Source organism: Microcaecilia unicolor, chromosome 13 (genome assembly GCF_901765095.1).
Source record: "Microcaecilia unicolor chromosome 13, aMicUni1.1, whole genome shotgun sequence".
NCBI classification, from domain to species: domain Eukaryota; kingdom Metazoa; phylum Chordata; class Amphibia; order Gymnophiona; family Siphonopidae; genus Microcaecilia; species Microcaecilia unicolor.
The window spans coordinates 63,086,771-63,107,162 of record NC_044043.1 but is presented as its reverse complement, the minus strand read 5'-3'; the positions used below and the strand labels follow the sequence as shown (position 1 = coordinate 63,107,162).

The 20,392-nt window shown below is 43.6% G+C and overlaps 1 protein-coding gene across 1 annotated transcript in view; it reads left to right on the top strand.

Moving 5' to 3' along the window:
• Window positions 1–1,197: 1,197 nt before the first annotated feature.
• The window catches only part of YWHAE (tyrosine 3-monooxygenase/tryptophan 5-monooxygenase activation protein epsilon), a 147,780-nt gene continuing 128,585 nt past the window's right edge, over window positions 1,198–20,392 (top strand). The window contains exon 1 of the mRNA XM_030185580.1: window positions 1,198–1,389. Coding sequence (XP_030041440.1) covers window positions 1,326–1,389 — 64 coding nt within the window. The 5' untranslated portion in view covers window positions 1,198–1,325. The remainder of the gene's footprint in view (window positions 1,390–20,392) is intronic.

Genomic DNA, 20,392 nt, shown 5'->3' with positions numbered 1-20,392 from the left:
TAATGAAGGCAGGGCTTCCTTCATGAAGTAGTCCACAGTCAGTCTAAATGTGACATTTTCCAGTTCTGTGATATATATTTATTTCTTCTTCAAGTCAGTTTTCAACAGCATTTTCTCAGTTATTACCCAAATGCAAACACATTTATAATGTTATTACTTAAGTTTTTGATGTTACTGAATTCTATTATTCTGTCTCACTGTATTTCCAGTTTTGGTACAGTATGTTAGCACAAGGACAAAATGTAAGAAAAGCAATGGACTGCATTAGAAGCTTATAACCCAATTATCTATATTTAAACAAATTGAGAGATGTGTGTGAAAGAAAATATTCATTTTTATTATTTGTACGTGTAAAAACCACTTGTCCCTGTAACATGTTCAAAACAGAATAACCCATTTGTACAAAAGACTTTAATTGTTCTTCCAATCTTTATAACACCAGACTTCCCAAGGCAGATTACAAGACCAGTTAAGATGAACCCATCAGTAAACACCACACTCACTGAAATTTTATGTATTACTGTATTGTCTAGAACAGTGTAGAATAATGAGCACAAAATACAGCCTTTATTAGTGCTGTTTCCACCAGCAACAATACGTTTTGAAGCTGTTTTACTGATATTCAGTTTTTATTTATCTAGGCACATTGAACTGAAGCTTATGTGGGATATAAATGTCACAAACCAATATTTCATGATATCTACATCTGGGAACCCTTTCAACTAAGCTGTCGAATAAATGGTTTTAAAAAAATCTTTTGCCCTCCACCTTTTAAGTCACTACTTATCCACCTGGAACGGCTTTTGCCTTTTTTACAGGGGCCATTATTTCTAATAATAATCTTTTCCTATTGCTTTCAATAGCGTTTGCTATTGTTTTGGGTGAACTAGTGACTCCGCCTACTGCCAGCAAGCGCCGCCTACTGCCTTCAACTCAAATAATGGTTTAGCTAGCCGTTGCCTGTTAGCCTGGTACCGTCTCCTGTTCTCGTTCTAACCTCCTTCCTGTCAAGTTTGGCTCTTAGCAGTTTTTCTGGGCAAGACAATTACATTTACGCAGCTGAGTACAACAGCGCTGTCCGCCCCGTTTACCGAGACTCCACCCACACCTGCCGCGCCTGCCCGGCCTGCACCCAGTTGTTGCCTGGGAGCGGTTGCCATAGAACTGAGCGATTGGCTGCTGCGTGCGCAGGCGGAAGTGCCCGGATCAAGGCCCCGCCATCTTTCTCTGGACAGAGAGAGAGGGAGGTTGAGGTGCTGATAGTTACAGATACAATCAGTTTCCATCCGCTTAAGTTGAGCTCTCCGTCCGTACTAGCTACAAGCATGGAAGAGCGAGAGGATTTAGTATACCAGGCCAAGCTAGCTGAGCAGGCTGAAAGATACGACGGTAAGCTAAGGATACAGTGGATTAAGCAGAATTCGGTGCAGAATGGAGACGAGACAAAATGGCGGAGTGTCTGCGATCCAGGATGAGGGAGAGTGGGAGGGAGTGGGGACACTCGGGGTGCCCTGGGAAGTCAGGGTAAAGCAACCTGCTAGTGAAAGGCGAGGTGGAGAGGAGTGTCGTGGGGATACAGGGACCAAGCTGAATTCTGTTGTCATGGGCGTACAACGGGAAGAGTGGGGTTGTAAAATGGCGGCTGGGGAGGAGGGCAATTTCTGGGTAAATGGGCTAGGAAATAGCCAAAGCCGTTGATTCGTTTTGGAAGAGACATTGATGTAAGTTAACCTCGCCAAAGGGACCCTGAGGCTGGCACAGGAAGGGCCTCTAGAGTGCGGGCACTGACAACCTGTGTTCTAACTGCGGACTGGAAGATGGCGGCTTGGGTGGGGGAACAGTACTGGTCGGGCTGTCTTTTCTCGGGGGATAGGGTGGGGCGTGTCCCCGGTGTAGCTGCGGACTCTGGGACTTGTCCTTCACGAAAACTGCTGCATAGAGGAGGAAGCAGGTCTGCGGTCCCTGGGGAGGTCCGGATAAGGTTCCTCTTGTACTGTGGCTCATTCATTCCATAGTGGGAGGTGATGAGAACCTGAGGGCATGTAGAGGGAGAACAGTTGTATCCAAGATTCATTCATTCTTTCTTGTGTTTTTTTTTCCCATGTCGCCAAGTTGCTCTTTCCAAAGTGGGACTGGTGACATTTTTGAAGGGGAATGGTAGAAATACCTGGAGCAGGTGCTGAAAAAGCTTGAGAATATGTGCATCCTGTGTTTTTGCTAAGCCATCATTTTGCTAAATCCAGCATGTAGAACCCAGGCTGCTGCTTTTTGTGCCACCCTGCTTTAGACTGGTGGTGAACTGCTTGATTTGTGGACATCACACGGTGCGCAAAGTGATTCAGGCCTAAAAACTACATGAATGACTAATATTCTAGTATTTTATATCTCTGACAGAACCTACTTTGCTGACATTATTACTTTTACAGACTGTTGAGGTTGCTGGTTATGAATAGAAGGTTCTGCCTGACTAGGGTGTAATGCTTTGGAAGCATTTCTTTCTAATCGGCAACATTTTTCCTGTTGAGAAAATGTATAGAATAATAATTATTAATGGCAACATACCATATTCTAAACATGGTCTATTTAAGGATTCATATTGGCAAAACCTTATAGTAATTCCAAAAAATACCCAAATGGCATGAAATGGAAGAGAAGAACCTCTGCATAATGCTAACATTAATATATTTTCAATATTTAATGTTTTTTGTTGTTGTTTTTAATTATAGCCAATTATATATAGGGATTTTTTAAAGCGAAAATCTGGGCCTAGAGAAAACGAATCTCTGTGAGCGCATACCTTTTATTGGGCCAACATATGAGATTTTAAAAAATGTGATCTGAGAAGCTTATGCATTACATCTTATAAATGCTTACTTCAGCAACAGTCATATCTAAGAATGTTATGGGTAGAGAATGTCACAGGTGAGATCGTTAAAAGAAGCATAATAGAGATTTTATTAGCAGAAAAGCTTAGTAGCTGGAGGTGATAAAAATATTGAGAACAGGTGCTAAATGTAGCACATTTATTTCCAGGGACTGTGAACGGAAGTTTTAATAGACAGTGACCCCAAAATTGGGGCCCTTGCTGGAAGTTTCATAATAGGGGTGCAGTTTTAATTTCCTACTATGGTCTCTTTCTCTCCTTACACCCCTCTTCTCTAGTCATTCCCTGGACCTGCTTCCTAAATCTTTCATTATATATTATCCTCTTTGTTTATTGGATGTGCCTGCATGTCTTCCCCTCCTCTCCCAAAATGGCAGGTAGAAAGTGATTTTATCAGTCTTCATCCCCTCTGGGTTAGTCTTAGTCTTTCAGGTCAAAATGTAAGACTGAAACCAGAGGGTGATGACACAGAGGCAGGTAAATAGGGAAGGATGCAGACAGGCAGGAGGCCTGGGTTCCTTTAGTACCACTCAGTTATCATTAAGAGAGACCTGGGAAGAGGGAAGAAAGGAAAGAGGTTGGTGCTGACTTTTTATATTTTGTCAGGACTTTTAATGATCATAAGTGTTATGATAACAAACACTTATGGAAAGTCCTGACAAATATAAAAAATCAGCACCAACCTGTGGAGTGGAGGAGTGGCCTAGTGGTTAGGGTGGTGGACTTTGGTCCTGGGGAACTGAGGAACTGAGTTTGATTCCCGGCCCAAGCAGCTCCTTGTGACTTTGGGCAAGTCACTTAACCCTCCATTGCCTGCCGCATTGAGCCTGCCATGAGTGGGAAAAAGTGCGGGGTACAAATAAAAAAAAAAAAAACCTCTTTCCTTTCTTCCTTGGTAGTTATGATAACACTGGGTCTCTGCGGAAAGGCTAGGTGTTTAGTTCATGCCATTGCTTTTTGATTTTAAGATTTCCAGTCTCCCCCCCCCCCCCCCCCCCCCCCAAAAAAAAAAAGGCAAAATTATTTTGAGGTAATGACTTACAAATGAAAACAAATCCTTTGAAATGATATGTAGAGGTGTCAGTTCCCTTAGCTAATTTATGACTAATAACTATTGGGTAAAACTAAATATTGATAATACCTTTATATCAGGATTGAAATACCATACTTCATATTCATCCGTAGCCATGTGAGAAGGTTAGTATGTGAATTTAAAAAACCTAATCCTAAGGGTATAGGTTGAAAAGAGACTTCTTGATAGTGAGGCTAGGTATTGTCAGTGATTTTAATATATAAGTGAATAATTGAAATAGCTTAGGGATTTGTTTATGGTTAACAAATGCAGATCTATGTGTTCCTGTACCTATAGTTATTTAATGTAGGAAAAAGAAAATGCACTTCACAATATCATTGGCACATATATGACAGGTAGGGAAAATAGGCCCAGAGCAGTGCTGTTTCAATATCGCTTAAATGATTAACCACATTAACTGAAAACTTATGCTAATGTTTTTATTTTGTAGATCCACCACAATAAAGATTTTGTTATATGACAAGTAATTTCTTTATGCCTCTGCTCATGTAATGAATTTATAGACATAACATTGAATAATAAAGTGCTTACCTTTACTGATTGGATCACTGTTTGATGTACAATATTCAGTATGTGGTCTTTCCATATCTCTGATGTGAACCATTTTGCCCACCAGGGCTGTACCAAGGAATGGTGATGCAAGAGTCTTTACCATGTTACCAAATATTTGAACTTGCATCACAGTTCCTTCTTGACACAGCTCTGCTGGGCAAAACATGGTCTGTGTTGAAGGTAAAATGGTTATCCAGCTAGTACAGAATATAAGCACTTCATAAAATTTGTGTCACAAATTCATTATATGAGCAGAGATGTAAAAAATTACTTGGCACTTATAAATCTTGTGCTGATTCCATAGTAGGAAAATATTAATGGGAATTCTTTCTGTGCAGTGATTATAGAAAGTTGATGTAACATACCATTTTTTCTTCCTCAAAAAGTATACTACATTTAGGTATCCTGTAATAAAGGGCATTAGATTTTGCAGTTACTGCTCCCTAGTGCAATAAACGAATGCACAACAAGTGCAGATTTTAAAGCAGCAACTGTGGTGGTGGGGGCATGCTCTTTGCAAGTCCAGCCTTTAAAATGCCCATGCACTGGTTATGGTTAGCACAAAGGTGCTAAAGTGGATGCTAACTGCACAATTGTCGGCGCCAGTTTTCTGCCCATGCCTTACTTAGTTCCCTTATTCAAAATACCCTCAACATACTACTACTACTTAACATTTCTAGAGCGCTACTAGGGTTCCGCAGCGCTGTACAAATTAATAACTAAGGACGGTCCCTGCTCAGAAGAGCTTACAATCTTGTGAATTAGCACGTGCTAACAGCAAAAATTATGCAAAACTGTTTAACATGTTTGGTAGCAGTTACCGTGTGCTAATTCACATGTTAACCCCAGGATTCTATATATTGTGCCTTAATTTCTGCATGGAAATTGAAGCGTGTTCTATAAGTGTGCGTAACTTAATTGGTTAACTAGCTAATCAGCACTATCAATTGGATGTTAATTATCAGCACTAATTGGCATTAAGGTTTATGCGCATTCTGTAACATGGCGCGCTTAAATTCTAAGTTGCGTAGTTCAAAAGGGGGAAGGGCCATTTCTAAAAATCTGTGCGTGTTGTTATAGGCTGCTCTTTGCCTAGTAAAACATGTAAATGGCCGCAACCAAATTTGGTTGCCTGGAGAGGCGCTCAGTGTATTTTATATATTGCATGGAAATTGAAGCCTATCTTATAATAGGCATACTTTAGAGAATACGCCTAGGCATATTTTATTTCCGCACAGAATTTTCAGGCATCATATATAGAATCTAGCCCTAAATGCCTAAGCGCTTTAGTAAAACGACCCATTAGTGTGGGTTAATCTATAAGTGATATTAAAAAAACAACTTTCCCAGTACTGTTTTGCATACTGACTAATGTTCTGTATTCTTTAATATCTATATTAGCATAGATACCCTGACTGAGAGGATACAAGACAATATTTTCTTATGTTCTTTATGTTTTCACTGGGAAGATTTTTAAGATTTTTGGATTCAGATGCTTGGATTTTGTTCATTCTGCATCTTTAATAAATATTCTCTCCTAATTTATCTTAAATATTCAAGAAGTAAGGTTAAATGATATTGATGCATTTGTGTGAATCCTTTTTATTCTGCTCTTGATCATCATTGAGATAATCTGTTTATCACTCTGTGGAGTCTGAGTCATGGAGTCGGATGCAGTTTTGGGTAGAGTTGGTAAAAATATACTGATTCTGACTCCAGCTTCAAAATAAAATACTTGCAACATTATAAATATATGGTAAACGTATCATTTTATACTTATATTTTGTCTTGGATCTAAAGTACTGGTAAATATAACTTGTCAAAGGTTTGGTGTATCAACTCCACAGCCCTGCTTAAATGAAAACAAGGAGACACGTGTTGAATCACAGCCTTACAGAAGTAGTAGTCCACATGGGTTCCAAAATTTTGTGGTATGACTTGAAAGTGGACAAAAGAAAGATGAGGCCTAAATAAACTATTGGTAGATATCGTCACTCTTAATGGAATATGGACATTCTTAGAACAGATAATAGAGGGCAGTGTTTGGAACAGGATTAAGAGGATGGATGAAAGACATGGTATGGAGGTGGTGGTAGCTGATGTTGATTGTTTTGAATTAATTGTGGATATTTGTGCTTATTCAGAGGCTGGTGTTCAAAGCCTGGATGCTAAAGCCTACAATGCAAACCCTTTATTGCAACAACAATGTAGAAATACAGCTAACCAATGCTCAAGCAAATGATATTCAAAATTTTTAAGTGCAGATAATTCACACAGTTGAACTGAGAGCAAAGAGGAGCGTGCCTGGCGCATGTGCACACGTTTCATGGTGAGCTTGGCTCTTGCACTTTGATTTTGAACATGCACACATCAGCACTGTTCTGCGCCTTTAAATATGAGCTTTTCAAAAATTGCACTTAAATACGAGCCTTTCAAAAATGTAAGCACAGAAAAACAGGCACTGTTGTGTGCTCTCAAGTTTGGTTTTGCTCAGATTCGTGTGTGTTTGTTTCTCACTATCTGTGTATAGAAGCTGCATGGGCTTCCTTCAGCTTTCAAAAGACGAAACTGTGAATTTAATTTGCGAAACTGATAATAAATCCTCTCCCCAGACCCCTCAATGCTACCCCTGACCAGGTGGTAAGTTTTCTGCATTATAGACTATCATTTGCTTCTAGGCATTGCAGTGCTGCTGTTCGAGAATTAGGAAGGCATAGTTACTGATCTAATTAGCATCCATTTAAATACATTAGAATGAATTTGTGGCCATCTTTGGCGCTCAAGCTCTCTGAGCATTTGGTGCTATATAATGTGTGCACAAATTTGGTTCTTAACCCCTTTTAGTATTGGTGCTGGTTTTTGAGCATCGGTCCCTCACTGCAGTACTAGAAGATTAGAGAGAGAATTTCAGTGGGGCAGATTAACTTGACCAAGAAAGGCATATACATGGTTAAATAAAAAAAAAAAAAAAACATATTATAATGTTTGTTGCACTTGCACCAAGATTATTTTGGTATGAACTACTTTTATCTGTGGCCAGAACCTCAGGTTACATTTTTTTTAAATAAAATATTTGTATTAGCAGGCTACAAGTAAGTAAATAGTTGCTGTATAAATCTTCTGGTAGAAAGAGCCAACATGTAGTAGGTGGCATAATTAATGGCCTTTTTCAGTTAATTCTGTTAGTTGCAGTACCTTCTATTAGTAGGCCTTTAAAATTTTGGCATTGCTGCTGTACTCTTTAGATACATTAAAAGTTTATCAAGTTTAAAGCTAATGCATAATGGAGTATTTTTAGATGATGGTAGTAAAAAAAAAAAAGTTAGGAGTCTTCTTTAATTCTGCTCTAGAGAGATCAGTGGAAACAGATGACTATACGGATGAGGTTTCAAACATATACTTGCGTGAAATTAGTCACTTGCCGTGTAGGAAAAGAGTACGGAAACTAAGTCTAGAACTAAATTTTTACTGTGAGGGAGTTTCAACTAACAATTTTACAAAAATTCATTGGAAAGTTTTGGAAGTGACTTTGGAGAATTCTTTAATTCACTAACAGTAAACAATAGTCAAGCCTCCTGGGGTGATCTGTGTGGAAGGGCCATTGTTGAAAGCCAAATTTTAATGACCATGGGGAGACTATTTATCTATTTAAAATGTTGTTTTTTTTTTTTTGTAACATCTTCCATTGATGGCAATGGAGTTTACTAAACTTAGTAAGACATTGAGTGGTAGTTGACTTTTAAGTGTTGGTTTTGTAAGAATCTAAGTTGAAGATAGCAAGGCTAAAATGGGCTACCAGTGGAGGCCATCTATGTGGTAGATTTTGGGTATACTTGGGATAGATACTGAGTGCAAGAGTAGGAAAAGACTTGAGAGAGCAGGTAAAACATTTAGGGGGGAAGAGAGGTTGGAGCAGATACACAGACGCTGCTAGGCAATAAAACATTTATCCAAAGTGGATGACTTTCAGCAGGGCAGACTAGATGGAAGGTGGTATTTAAGTGCCAGCCAGTGCACATTTTTTTTCATAAAGGAAAAAGATAATTAGCTTTATAAACGCAAGAAACAATGCAATTTGATAATGAAGCCACATGTTAATATTGTATCCCATTTTTAGTTTAGGGTTGAATACTTCATTTTCTCTAATATATTCTTTACACAAGCTCTATAAGAGTACATAAGTATTGCCATACTGGGAAAGACCAAAGGTCCATCGAGCCCAGCATCCTGTTTCCAACAGTGGCCAATCCAGGTCACAAATACCCGGTAAGATCCAAAAAATGTACAAAACATTTTATACTGCTTATCCCCCCAGAAATAGTGGATTTTCCCAAAGTCCATTTAATAACGGTCTATGGACTTTTCCTTTACGAAGCCGTCCAAACCTTTTTTTAAACTCCGCTAAGCTAACCACATTCTCTGGCAACGAATTCCAGAGTTTAATTACACGTTGAGTGAAGAAAAATTTTCTCCGATTTGTTTTAAATTTACTACATTCCTTAGCATCCTTCTGGACCGGCCCAGAATGTGACTTATGGGTTGTGTACGCCTTCCAGCAGGTGGAGACTGAGAAAAAAACTGTGACTCTAGCGAGCCAATAAGATCCCTTGCCAGCTAGAGAAAGATCTAGTAATCTCATTCTCCAGCAGGTGGAAGGTGGTGAGTCCTTCAGTCTCTCTATTTCTTTCTATTTGATGTTTAAAGTATTCTTTGACTGTTTCTTTCTGGTTTTGTTTCCCTGTGCATTAAAAAAAACAAACCTGTTTTGTTGAGTCTGAGGCCCGTGGGGGTCTCCTTGTGCATCGGGGGTGCCACACTCGGAAGGCCGAGTCCCTCCCCCCTTATCCTCCCCGGATAATGTCTGCTATTTGCTGGTTGATATTTGTGTTTCTGCTTTTAAAAGCAGTTTAGATTTCCCTCAGGCTCCTCAAGGGAGGGTGCTTTGGAGGTGGGGAGAGGCAGCTGCTCCGTAAAAACAACAACAAAAAAGCATTAACAAGCCTCTTGGTCTGCTGTATCGCCTTTTCTCCAAGCTAGAGAGCCCTAGCCGCTTTAGCCATTCCTCATAGGGAAGTCGTCCCATCCCCTTTATCATTTTCGTCACCCTTCTCTGCACCTTTTCTAATTCCACTATATCTTCTTTGAGATGCGGCGACTAGAATTGAACACCATATTCAAGGTGCGGTTGCACCATGGAGCGATACAAAGGCATAACATCCTCATTCCTTTCCTAATAATACCTAACGTTCTATTTGCTTTCTTATCTGCAGCAGCACACTGAGCAGAAGGTTTCAACGTATCATCAACGACGACACCTAGATCCCTTTCTTGGTCCGTGACTCCTAACATGGAACCTTGCATGACGTAGCTATAATTCGGGTTCCTCTTTCCCAAATGCATCACTTTGCACTTACATTAAACGTCATCTGCCATTTAGGCGCCCAGTCTCGTAAGGTCCGTTTGTAATTTTTACAATCCTCCCGCGATTTAACGACTTTGAATAACTTTGTGTCTTCAGCAAATTTAATTACCTCACTAGTTATTCCCATCTCTAGGTCATTTATAAATGTGTTAAAAAAGCAGCGGTCCCAGCACAGAGCCCTGGGGAACCCCACTAACTACCCTTCTCCATTGAGAATACTGACCATTTAACCCTACTCTCTGTTTTCTATCTTTTAACCAGTTTTTAATCCACAATAGAACACTACCTCCTATCCCATGACTCTCCAATTTCCTCTGGAGTCTTTCATGAGGTACTTTGTCAGATGCCTTCTGAAAATCCGGATACACAATATCAACTGGCTCTCCTTTATCCACATGTTCACCCCTTCAAAGAAATGTAGTAGATTGGTGAGGCAAGATTTCCCTTCACTAAATCCATGTTGACTTTGTCTCATTAATCCATGCTTTTGAATATGCTCTGTAATTTTGTTCTTAATAAGAGTCTCTACCATTTTGCCCGGCACCGATGTCAGACTCAACGGTCTATAATTTCCCGGATCTCCTCTGGAACCTTTTTTTTTTTTTTAAATTGGCGTTACATTGGCCACCCTCCAATCTTCCGATACCATGCTCAATTTTAAGGATAAATTACATATTCCTTAGCGTCCCTCCAGACTGGCCCAGAATGTGACTGATGGGTTGTGCACGCCTTCCAGCAGGTGGAGACTGAGAAAAAACTGTGACTCTAGCGAGCCAATAAGAGCCCTTGCCAGACAGAGAAACATCCAGTAATCTCAGTCTCCAGCAGGTGGAAGGTGGTGAGTCCTTCAGTCTCATTCATTTTCTATTCTCTATTCTTATTTTTTTCTGGTAAAAGGTGCAGTTTCTCCTGCGCATTAAAAAAAAAAAACCTGCTTGTTAGGGGCTGAGGTCCGTGGGGGTCTCTTTTTGCCCCGGGGGTGCCACACTCGGGTGGTCGAGTCCCTCCCCCCATTCCTCCCTGATAAGAAAGCATAATTTTTAAGTTTGAGATGCTTTAAGTAGCAGTCTGTTGTCTGGAACAGACTGACTCCTGTGAAATTCCTCCAGCTGTTCGTTGGGAGAACTGTTGGGGCAGGGAGAGGCAGCTGCTCTTAAAAAGTCAGAGTTAAAAAAAAAAAAAAAAAAACGAATCCGGGCTTTGGGCTTTGTGATTCTCAGCTTTGCTGTGTGTGTTTGATTAAGTTTGGGCAAGCAGGGCAGCTCTGTTTCTGTTTTGTTCTGAGTAGCGCTTTTACTTTCGTTTTCGGGGCCGTTTGTTTTGTGATCAGCTGTTCGCGATGTCTGAGCAGTTGCAGCACTGCTCCATCTGTCAGCGTCGGGGCCTCGGGTCTAGCGGCGTCTGCAAATTCTGTACAGCGGATGAGATGTTCGAGGAGCAGGGTGCAGGACCGGATAAATCGCCGACTTTGGTGCTCTCTGGGGGGGGGGGGGGGGATTCAGATTCCCATGTTGCGGTCGCGTCTCCCACTCCCTCGTTGCCAATTTTGGTGGGAACGTCCGCCAATTTGGATTTTGCGGGGCCAGACGCCCCTAGGGCCTCTCTGCCTTCTTTATAGCAGGCCTCAACCTCTTTGTTACGTCAGGGGGCTGCTGGATTTCCTCCACAGTTTGTGCTCCAGATGTATCAGGCCGATTCGGGTTCCCATGTTGCGGTCGTGTCTCCCACTCCCTCGTTGCAGATTTTGGCGGGAACGTCCACCGTTTTGGATCTTGCGGGGCCGGACGCCCCTAGGGCCTCTCTGCCTTCTTTACAGCAGGCCTCTACCTCTTTGTTGCCTCAGGGGGCTGCTGGATTTCCTCCGCAGTTTGTGCTGCAGATGTATCAGGCATTTTTGTTGCATCAATCAGCTCCTTCTGTATCTTCAGCAAAGGCTTCGCTGGAGAGCTCTGCTGTGCCTTTAAAAAGAGGCAGGCAGAGCAGGAAGACTTTTTTGATCCTGACCTAGAGCTCCTGGTTGTAGCAGAGGAGTCATGTTTCCCTGAGGAGGTTTTTTCTGAGGATTTTAGTCAGGCTGTAGATGAGGGTAACATAGTAGATGACGGCAGAAAAAGACCTGCACGGTCCACTCAGTCTGCCCAACAAGATAAACTCACATGTGCAATTTTTTGTGTATACCTTACCTTGTGTATACCTTACTTATACGGTCTATGCCCTGAAAAAGACAGGTACAAATCAAGGTGATTTGTACCTGTCTTTTTCAGGGCACAGACCGTATAAGTCTGCCCAGCACTATCCCCACCTCCCAACCACCAGCCCTGCCTCCCACCACCGGCTAAGCTTCTGGGGATCCCTTCCTTCTGAGCAGGATTCCTTTATGTTTATCCCACGCATGTTTGAATCCCGTTACCGTTTTCCTCTCCACCACCTCCCGCGGGAGGGCATTCCAAGCATCCACCACTCTCTCCCACTGGAGATCAAGGGCATCAAAGATAGCCCAAAATGGGCAAAAATGCTTTTTATACCAACTTTGAACTCTTATAATTTTTCAACCACTTGAAGGAAAGTGCTGCAAATTGGAATGCCTCATTACAGCCGTGCATTTAGTACACCTACCAAAAATCAACCTGAAAGGCCAACTAGTTTAGAAACTACAGCAGCCTCAACATCGCTGTAAATTGATTTTTGCCGGGTTTTTTTTTGGCAAAGTTTGAGCCTAAACCATTCAAAATGTAAGAGGACTAGGAACATGGGGTTTTGCCAGTTCATTAAGCCCTAAAAGTAGTGCAGGTTCTCCAAATATCCCCCTTGTACTACTAAAACGTCCAGTTTTACAGCTTCTGGAAGTTGGCCCAAAATGTAATTTTTGCTCAGGCTGGGAAGGTTTTTGCTCAGGCGACATTTTGCAACCCTTTACTTGAGGTCCCCTAGAACCTCCAATTTTTAGTCTTTTGAACTAAAATTTTGCACAGCTTAGTTTTTTATCATAAAGAAATTATGTACCAAATTTCATCAAAATCTGAGATGGTGAGGTGGGGACTCCTGGTCCACTTGACACGGAATGACTCATAACCTGGTTTTAGAGGCAGAGGTTCGTGGGGGTCTCTTGGTGACTCAGGGTGTTACACTCGGGAGGCCGAGTCCCTCCCCCCATGCCCTCCCTGATCCTTGTTGCTGCTTTCTGCATATTAGTGTTCTTATTAAAAAAAAAGTAAGAGGATCGATTCCTCAAGCTCTTCAAGGGAAGAGTTTTTGAGCTGGGTAGAGGCAGCCATTAAGTGTAAAGTCAAGGGGAACCAGCCGGCCTGCTGTTGCTGTGCCGTGCTGTGTTCTGTTCATTTAAAACGAGCAGTGCAGCTCCTTTTCTCCCTCACGCCTTGGTTTTCAGTGTGCAGATCAGCTGTTTGCTATGTCGGAGAAGGTCCGCCGCTGCTCCATCTGCCGTTCTTGCCTGAGGGCTGGTGCCGTCAGAGATACTCTCAGCAGACTTCTGGACCTTTAAGCAATTTGTCCGGTCCCTCTGGTGGAGCGGTGTCAAGGCTGATACTCCATTTATTTTCTGGTACCCAAGAAGGAGTGCTCCTTTCGGCCAATGTTAGATCTCAAGGCGGTCAATCGAGCTCTCAAGGTGCCCTCGTTTCTTATGGAGACTTTCCAGTCCGTCATTGTTGAGGTACGGTCTGGGGAGTTTCTGACATCTCTCGATCTTACAGAAGCCTATTTCCATATTCCTATTCGTCCTGCACATCCTGCATTTCCTTCGGTTTGCAGTGCTCGGTCACCGTTTTCAGTTTCGGGCTCTTTCTTTTGGTCTTGTTGACTGCTCCTCATACGTGTACCAAGGTCATGGTAGTTGTAGCTGCGGCGCTCAGAACGGAAGGTATTCTAGTCCATCCTTACTTAGACGATTGGTTGATCCGGGCAAAGTCTTACCTTCAGAGTGTTCGGGTGACAGCTCGAGTGGTGGAATTTTTACAGTCCCTAGGTTGGATAGTCAATATGCAGAAGAGCCGTCTTCAGCTTTCTCAGTCATTGGAGTATCTGGGGGTCCTGTTCGACACAAAACAGGCTCGTGGGTTTCTTCCGCCGGCTTGTATCATCAAGTTAGACTCATTCGTCAGTTCTTACAGAAGTCCAGTCTGTCTGCACCAGTCTGCGTTGGTGGCTTTGGGAAGCCAATGTGTCCAAAGGTATGCCTCTAGATCAGCCCAACTGGACGGTGGTGACGACAGATGCCAGTCTCCACGGTTGGGAAGCTCACTGTCAGGGGCAGTTTGCTCAGGGTATCTGGTCTCATCAGGAGTCGTGTTTTTCAATCAACCTGTTAGAGACCAGGGCGATTCGTCCTGCGCTTTAGAGGTTTTGGCATCTTCTGACAGGCCGGGCAGTTCGAGTGATGTCGGACAGTGCTACTGCAGTAGCATATATCAATCGACAAGGAGGGACGAAGAGCCTGCCGTTGGAGCGAGAGGCGTCGCTGCTACTTCAGTGGGCGGAGGTCCATCTGGTAGCAGCTGCTCCCATGGCAGAAGCTTTAAATGTTCAGGCAGATTTTCTGAGTCACTGGCTTGATCCCGGGCAATGGTCGCTAAACAAAGTGGTGTTTCGGCTTCTGGTCAGTCGTTGGGGGTCTCCCAGGATGGATCTGTTTGCCGCCTCCGTCACCAATGCAAAACTTCCTCTTCAGTCGTCGCAAGGATCCCATAGCGCAGGGCATGGGTGCTGTCTGGTAGGGCGTCTTGTTCAGAAGGTCGAGACTCACAGGGGACGTCTTACCTTAGTGCCACCAGATTGGCCTCGCAGGCTGTGGTATGCAGACCTTCGGCTTCTTCTCATGGATGTTCCCTTCAGGCTTCCGGTCACGCAAGATCTGTTGTCACAGGTTCCGGTCGTTCATCCGGATCCGGATCGACTCTGTCTTACAGCCTGGCTCTTGAGAGGGCTAAGCTGACTAAGGTTATTCTGCTCAGGTTATTGCTACTATGCTTCATTCTCGCTGCTGTTCTACCTCGTTGAATTATGTGCGCACCTGGAGGATATTTGAGGAATGGTGTAAGGAGTTCGGTATATCTCCTTTTCGTGCTTCGGTTCCGCATATTTTAGATTTTTTGCAGCGAGGCTTTGACAAAGGCCTTGCTTTGGCTTCTCTTAAGGTGCAAATTGCCTTCTTTGACATGCTTTCGTGGTCGTGTCCAACAGAGGTCTCTAGCTAGTCATCCGGATGTGGTGTGGTTTTTGAGGGGGCTTAATCTACTTTGTTCCTTGTCTCATTGTTCCTTTCCTCATTGGGATCTGAATTTGGTGCTTTCGGTTCTCACTAAGCCTCCCTTTGAGCCTTTGTCGTCCTGTACTCTGAAGACAGTATTTTTGGTGGCCGTTGCTTTGGCTAGGCGAGTTTCGGAGTTAGTTGCAAGTGTTGTCATGTAGATCACCGTTCTTGGAGTTCTGTTCTGATCGCGTAGTGTTGCGGCCAGTTCCTTCCTTTCTCCCCAAGGTTGTGACTCTGTTTCATGTTTCTCAGCCAATGGTATTGTCTGTTAGGTTCTTTCTCCGGCTCCGAGGAGCAGTGGCATTTGAAGTGTTTGGATGTCAAGCGGGTGTTGAAACACTATATCAAGTCTACTGATGACATTCGGCGATCTTATTGTAGGTTCGCACAAAGGGTTCATGGCCTCTAAGACCACTATTTCTCGATGGCTTAAAGAAATGATTGCCTTGGCTTATTTTCTTTCTGGGAAACCTGTTCCAGAGCATGTTAAGGCTCACTCTGCAAGGAGTCAGGCAGCCTCTTGGGCAGAGCATTGTCTGGTTCCTCTGGAAGACATTTGTTGGGCAGCGACCTGGTCGTCTTTGAATTCTTTTTATAAGCACTACTGTTTGGATGTCTTCAGTCGTCAGCCGGTTGCTTTCGGAGCGCTCGTTTTGTCGGCGGGGCTACTGGGGTCCCTCCCATGATTTCACGGCTTTTTTACTTCCCATCAGTCACATTCTGGGCCGGTCTGGAGGGACGCTAAGGAAGGGTAAATTAGATCTTACCTGCTAATTTGCTTTCCTTTAGTCCCTCCGGACCGGCCCAGATCCCTTCCTTCAGATATCTGTGTTTTCAGAAGTTAAGAGAGATCTCCTTGTTTGGAGCTGTGTTGCTAGTTTATTTCTGTATTAAAAAAAAAAAATGTTTTTTCTGAGTTACTAAAGTCCTGTTTTACAGGACAATGATATGTTTAGAGGCACTTACCCTATGTTGGCAATGTGCCGGTGGCTGCTCAGGTTTTTGGATGCACAGGTTATGTATTTCTTCTGAGGCTTTGCTTCTACTTTGGTACTTTATTACTGGATCTTTCTCTAGCTGGCAAGGGCTCTTATTGGCTCGCTAGAGTCACAGTTTTTTTTCTCAGTCTCCACCTGCTGGAAGGCGTGCACAACCCATCAGTCACATTCTGGGCCGGTCCGGAGGGTGGCGGAGGGGATTAGAGTGCATCCATATCTTGACAACTGGCTGATTCGGGTGACGACAGCAGAGGAGAGTCGAGTGGTCACCCACCGAGTGATTGCGGTGTTGCAATCCTTAGGTTGGGTTTCAGTGTGGACAAGTCATCTGGTTCCTACTCAGAGTCTGGAGTACCTTCGGGTGCAATTCGATACGAAGCCGTGGAAGGTGTTTCTCCCCGAGGGGCGAAGGATCAGATTGCTTTGTCAGGTACGGACCTTATTGAGTTATCGCGCTTCCCTAGTGTGGGACTATGTTCAGCTCCTCGGTTCCATGACAGCGACCTTGGAGGTCATTCCATGGGCAAGGGCTCACATGCAGCCTCTTCAGAATTTCCTTTTGAGCAGATGGTCGCCGACGTCGCTGAATTATCAACGACGCCTTCCTTGGTCGAGCCAATTTGCAGAAGGGTGTGTTTCTGTCGTCTCCCAATTGGGTGGTAGTCGTGACGGATGCCAGCCTTGCGGGCTGGGGAGCTCATTGTCTTCATGGAGTAGCCCAGGGATTGTGGACCCCTCTAGAAGTGACTTGGCCAATAAATCATCTGGAGTTGCGAGCAGTCTTGAATGCGCTGTGGAGTTTTCAGGACATTCTGCAGGGGCAGGAGGTTCGTGTATTCTCGGACAACAGCATGACGGTGGCCTACATCAGTCGGCAGGAAGGCACTCGCAGTCTTCCCTTGGCAGTGGAAGCGTCTCTTCTAGTATGGGCAGAAGCGCATGTTCAGAGACTGTCGGCAGCGCACATTGCGGGTCAAGACAATGTTCAAGTGGATTTTCTCAACTGTCTGTCTCGGCTTTTTGGCTGATCTGTCAGTGTTGGGGAAGACCAGTAATGGATCTCATGGCCATGGCTTGCAATGCCAAAGTTCCCCAGTTCTTCAGCCGCAAACGGCAGCCAGGATCCACAGGATTGGACGCTCTTCTCCAGCCATGGCCAGAACTACAGCTGCTGTATGTTTTTCCTCCGTGGCCTCTGATAGGGAGAGTTCTTTGCCGCATAGGGCGGTATCGGGGGCCGGTCGTTCTAGTGGACCCAGACTGGCCCAGACGGCTGTGGTATGCGGATCTCGTTCGAGCATTCTCAGAGCCACCATTGCGACTTCCGGTGACTCCCGATCTGCTGTATCAAGGGGCCAGTTCAGATGGAAAATCCCTCTCGCTTTGGTCTTACGGCCTGGCTATTGAGAGGCAGCAGCTGAGGAAGAAGGGATTGTCAGGACCAGTCATTGCCGCTCTTGGGGGCACGGAAGCAGTCTACTTCAGCAGCATACGCATGAGTGTGGAAAGCTTTCTCGGCGAGGTGTGCTTTGCATGCTGAATCGCTTTTTCGGGCGGACATTCCAGTTATTCTGGAGTTCCTTCAGGATAGTCTTCAAAAGGGATTATTCCCTTTGAGTGCAGGTGTCCGCTCTAGCTTGTTTTAGGGGCAAACTGGATGGTTCCTCTTTAGCAGCTCACTCTGATGTGGTCCACTTCTTACGCGGGTCTCTTCGGCCTCCTCTGCGGCAGCTGTTCCCGGCATGGCATTTGAATGTGGTACTGCGAGCCCTCCAGGCCCCATCGTTTGAGCCGTTGAATAAGGTTTCTGAGAAGGATCTAACACTTAAGACGGTGTTTTTGGTGGCTATTGCTTCAGCTAAGAGGATTTCTGAAATTCAGGCTTTGTCTTCCAGATATCCTTTTTTGCAGTTTTCTGAAGCAGGGTTGTTGATCCGGACTGTGCTGTTGTTTCTACCTAAAGTGGATTCAGCTTTCCATGCCACAGGCGGTTTATCTTCCGTCTTTTCGAAGAGAGGATTATCCGGGGGAGTTTGCCTTGCTACGTTTCCTGGACGTGCGGAGAGCCTTGTTTTGGTACTTGCAGATCTTTGACGAGTTTCGACGCTCGGATCATCTCTTTGTGCTCTTGTCGGGATTGAAAAGAGGTGAGGCAGCTTCTAAGGCTTCCATTGCTCGCTGGATTAGGGAAGCCATTGGAACGGCGTATCTGCTACAAGGGCAGGCTTCTCCAATGGCCCTGAAGGCGCATTCTACTTGGGCACAGGTGGCTACTTGGGCGGACGTCATACTTTTGCGAAACATTACAGGCTATACGTGTCTGCTCGGGAGGATGCAAGTTTTGGGGCAGGAGTGTTGGCGCAGGGAGCGCCGGCTTCCCACCTTACTTAAGGAATGCTTTGGTACATCCCACTAGTTCCTGGATTCATCTGCTGCAAGTGACAAGGAAGGTAAAATTGTCTTAGCTGATAATTTTCTTTCCTTTAACGCAGCAGATGAATCCATGATCCTTCCCTAGTTCATCCGACGGTTTTTTAATTTTCTGCGCAGTGTGGCTATTTTTTCCTTCCAGGTTCTCTTTTGCAGAGTTCAGACAGATATGGGAACATGGAAAGGATTCCGATTTCTGGATGAAGTTGCAGTTATTTCGAAGTTCTTATTTGGTTCTCTGTTTTTCATAGTGAGGATGGTTTCTGGTTGTTGTTGGTTCATATTTTTGGCCTTGGCAAATGCTTACGAATGACATAGTGACACACATGCAGTAATAGGATAAAATGGGGGGAGGGGCACAGCAGGTACTTTTTCACATCACTGTATGTTATAGGTCTGTAAAATCCTGAGTGGAGTGAAATGGATATCTGCATATTGTTTAAGTTTTCAAAAAGTACAAGAACTAGGGGACACGCCATAGAGCTACATAGTAGCACATTTATTTTTCTTCAATGTATAGTTAAGATGTGGAACTCATTGCTGGAGCAAGAGGTAAAAGCAGTTAATGTGACTGGGTTTAAAAATGTTTGGACAAATTCCTGAAGGAAAAGTCTTAAACCGTTATCAAGGTAAACCAAAACTGCAGGAACACCTTAACGCAGTTATACTTTATAGACCACCAGGCAACTGGCAAGACTCCCAAACACACTTCATGGACTTTATCTCGAACACCTGCATCTCTTCCTCAAACCTCATTATAATAGGAGACATCAACATACACCTTGAAGATCTCACCATAACAAGTACCCAAGAATGCAAAGAGTTCCTACAACTATGGGATCTCCAAGAACCAAACTCACAACCAACTCACACCAAAGGACACACATTAGATATCATCACACACAAATTTGATCACACTGTAAACCTTATATTAACAGATACTAAATGGACACCTGTACCGTGGTCAGACCATTATAAAGCACATATTACCCTCCTATGGAGAATGAAAGACACACCTAACAAACAAACACGGAAAACTTACACCACGAGAGGAAAAATAGATCCGGTAAAATTCTGGCAACAGATCTACCACGACGGATGGACAATAAAGGCAGACACAATCTAATTCCACTCAGAATGGGATAATAGATGCAAATCAATACTAGACAACATTGCCCCAATCCAAACCAGAACTTCGCACAGAAAGAACTCAATTCCGGTTCAATGAAGAACTGAAAAAACTCAAAAGACAAGTTAGAAAATTAGAACGTGCATGGAACAAAAAGAAAGACGATCCCACACTTAACGCTTGGAAACAACTCCGAAGGAAATATAAATATACCATAAGACAAACCAAAAGACTATACTACAAAACTGAAATTGGACCAAATTACAAAGACACACACAAACTCTTCTAACTTGTGAATAAATTGTTAGACACCACACCAGTCACGAATAACAGCAAAGACACACCAGGAGCTGACAACCTTGCGAGATACTTCAAGGAGAAAATCATACTGCTGCGACTCAAAATACCTGTTAGCCCCATCGAATACACTACACTCCTAGACTGCCTAGACCCAGACCCCGGAGTATACCCAGCAGACAGGATTTGGACTAAATTTGAAATACTATCAGAAGATCTCATCTCACAAACGCTTAAAAGATTCGCCAAATCTCATTGCGAATTAGATATATGCCCAAATAACCTTATGAAATCGGCCCCTCAACAATTCATAACAGA